Here is a 2,500-nt window from a genome sequence, read left to right on the forward strand (position 1 = left end):
CACACAGAAGGCATCACGCAATTTACAAATCGACTTCTAAAGGTAAAAGAACTTGTGAAAGTTAGTTAAATCTCAAATCTTTGATAACCAGCCAGTTAATAGCCATCAAATACTGATACATTCTTGGGTGGCAAAAGCGGTACTGATCCCATACTGTCTGTAAAATATCGAATTTTCAACGCATCATTGCGTAGAGATGATAGGGCGTTTTCACCTGACGTCACGACAGCCATGTCGGTGTTCCAAAACAAAGAAATGGCGGCCACAATGGTGTACCAAACTAATCCTCCGGGAATTGAACTCTATTTTTATGCAAATACTATCTTTTGTTTCAGGAATCCAATGTGGCTGTTGGTCACATGAGTGAAAACGCTCTATAGGGAATATCACGTTCAAGTTTTCAGAGACAGCTCGTTATGCGATGTACTTTCGTTGTTCAGTTCACAATCTACTATTTCTTCTTGGCTGATTGATTAGAAAGCGATAGCCTTTGTGCTAATGGCAGAGGTAAAAAAACGTAAGCAAAGCGTCCCTTGACAGCTCTTGAGCCACTTTACACCTTGTGTCATTATCTCGGCATCGGTCCAAATCGTCTGCGGCTCTGCGCCTTTCCTGCACCCCTACCAATGGGCGTGGTTTTACCACCTCTTACTCGGGATCCGCGCAGACTCGCTTGACTTGGAGCTTTGCTCGCTAGACAAACAAACAAGCAGTTGTTAGCCTCTGTCAAACCTAAACAAGGAACCTCTTACACTGTAAAAAAGGCAAATTTTCTGTTTATATCATGGAAGTGCCGAAGACGATATTCCTTATGTGCGAAACAAAACGTTTTTGGCTCGTTTGAAGCCAAAGCGACGCTTCTTTATCATAAACCAAATGGCCGGTTCTTAAAGATAACAGCACAAGAGTTAGATGTAACTTTTTATATTTAATGGTGTAATGCACCCGTGAAAAGGATCAAAAGGATCATTGGGGGGGGGGAGAGGGGGGAGAAGGGGGAGAAGGGGGAGAAGGGGGAGAAGGGGAGGAGAAGGAGGAGGAGAAGAGGGGAGATTGGGGCAGAAGGGGGAGGGGGAAAAGGGGAAGAAGGGAGATGCGAAAGGACAGCTGAAAATCAGTGACACTGGTCAGATGCTGTACCCATCAGGCTCAAGGAACTCCTGGGGAGCTTGATCACCTGCTGGTTAACCTTTAGATTCTAGGACGAGGACGAGGACGACTTTTGACTGCCCGTTTTTAGCGAAAATACTTCAAAAATGTATAACCCGGACGATTAGTCTTACTCTTTGTTAGCAGCAGAGGTTGCTCAGTTGTTCTTTTTGCTGGTAACTGAGCCTTTTCCTGCTCGAAAAATGCCAAAACTTCTATGGTGTTGGTGACTTGTTTTGACACGACGACATTTTTGCAAAACCTCGTACTAAAATGACGACGGTATCACGTTTTTCCGCCAAAATGACGCTGGTTTGCGCGCGCTCACTGTTGTTCTATGAGAAAATCTCGTACTCGTAGTCTTTCTCGTCCTAGAATCTAAAGCTCTCTGTTAAGAAAAGAAAGATCGTTTACCTATTTGTTGCTGCAACCTTGCCTTATTCGGCGCGCATTCGTCCTTCAAATGTTTACTCCACGCCTAAAAAAATAACAATTAAATATGTAACAAAAAAGACCAGGCTGGAGAAGAGTGTAAACTGAAGCATAAAATATTGTCGTGTGAAAGACCTCACCTCGTCACCCTGTTTAAGAGTCTCGTTGCAAAGGACACAGCGGGGTCCCTTCGAGCCTGCAAACACGAGGAGAGATGAGCCACTGAAGAAATATAGATCGTACAATGGTTTTCCTAAATGTCAATAAAGATGTAAATTCCTTGATTATAGTGGTGGCGCACTTATCATTTAAGACGTTCCAAAGGCACTCGGTTGCAATAAGTTAAAAGAAAGAAATTCAAGAGGAACAACATGGTGTAAAGGAGAAGCAGTCCGATTTAGAAAGATATCCCTTAAGAGCTTTCATAGCTTCCGTAGGTTCCTTATTTTTTATTTTAAATACTAATTTCCACCATAAGTGAAGGACAGATGGCGAACATTCGAAAGGAACGGTACAGGAGAATAAACGCCCCGCGTTTTGGCTACTACCAAGCATATGTCGAATTCTGAAATGTGGTAAGGAATGATTCAGGAACTAGCCAGTGGTCACGGCGAGATATAACGCCTAAACCAAAAGCCGGACGCTAACCGCATCAACACTCACCGCGATTTGCCACTGTAATTAGAATCAGTACTAACCCTGCTGACAGCTCTTCTCAGCGAAGTGATCTTCAAGATCGGCTTTCAGGACAGCTTCCTTGCAACGCGGACATTGAGCGAACTTGTCACTGGAGTCACATTCAGTCAAGAGATGCTCGCTTACTCCAGATATTTCGATCACCTAGGAGAGAGGGGAGTGTAAAAAACAGCCTAATAAGCAATAGCAAGCGGAGGGGAAGACTGGGAAAGTTTCACAATGA

At 43.8% G+C, this 2,500-nt stretch overlaps 1 protein-coding gene across 2 annotated transcripts in view; it reads right to left on the reverse strand.

Annotated features, from left to right (window-relative positions):
- LOC137977842 (centrosomal protein of 104 kDa-like) overlaps positions 1–2,500 on the reverse strand; it is a 34,842-nt gene that overhangs the window by 43 nt on the left and 32,299 nt on the right. For both annotated transcript variants that reach the window (XM_068825185.1, XM_068825186.1), the window contains 4 exons: positions 2,280–2,421; positions 1,722–1,777; positions 1,564–1,627; positions 1–693 (listed from right to left, as the gene is read on the reverse strand). The exon at positions 1–693 is cut by the window's left edge and continues 43 nt beyond it. In XM_068825185.1, coding sequence (XP_068681286.1) covers positions 569–693; positions 1,564–1,627; positions 1,722–1,777; positions 2,280–2,421 — 387 coding nt within the window. In that variant the 3' untranslated portion in view covers positions 1–568. The remainder of the gene's footprint in view (positions 694–1,563; positions 1,628–1,721; positions 1,778–2,279; positions 2,422–2,500) is intronic.

Source organism: Montipora foliosa, chromosome 11, assembly GCF_036669935.1.
Source record: "Montipora foliosa isolate CH-2021 chromosome 11, ASM3666993v2, whole genome shotgun sequence".
In the NCBI taxonomy this organism is placed as follows: Eukaryota; Metazoa; Cnidaria; class Anthozoa; order Scleractinia; family Acroporidae; genus Montipora; species Montipora foliosa.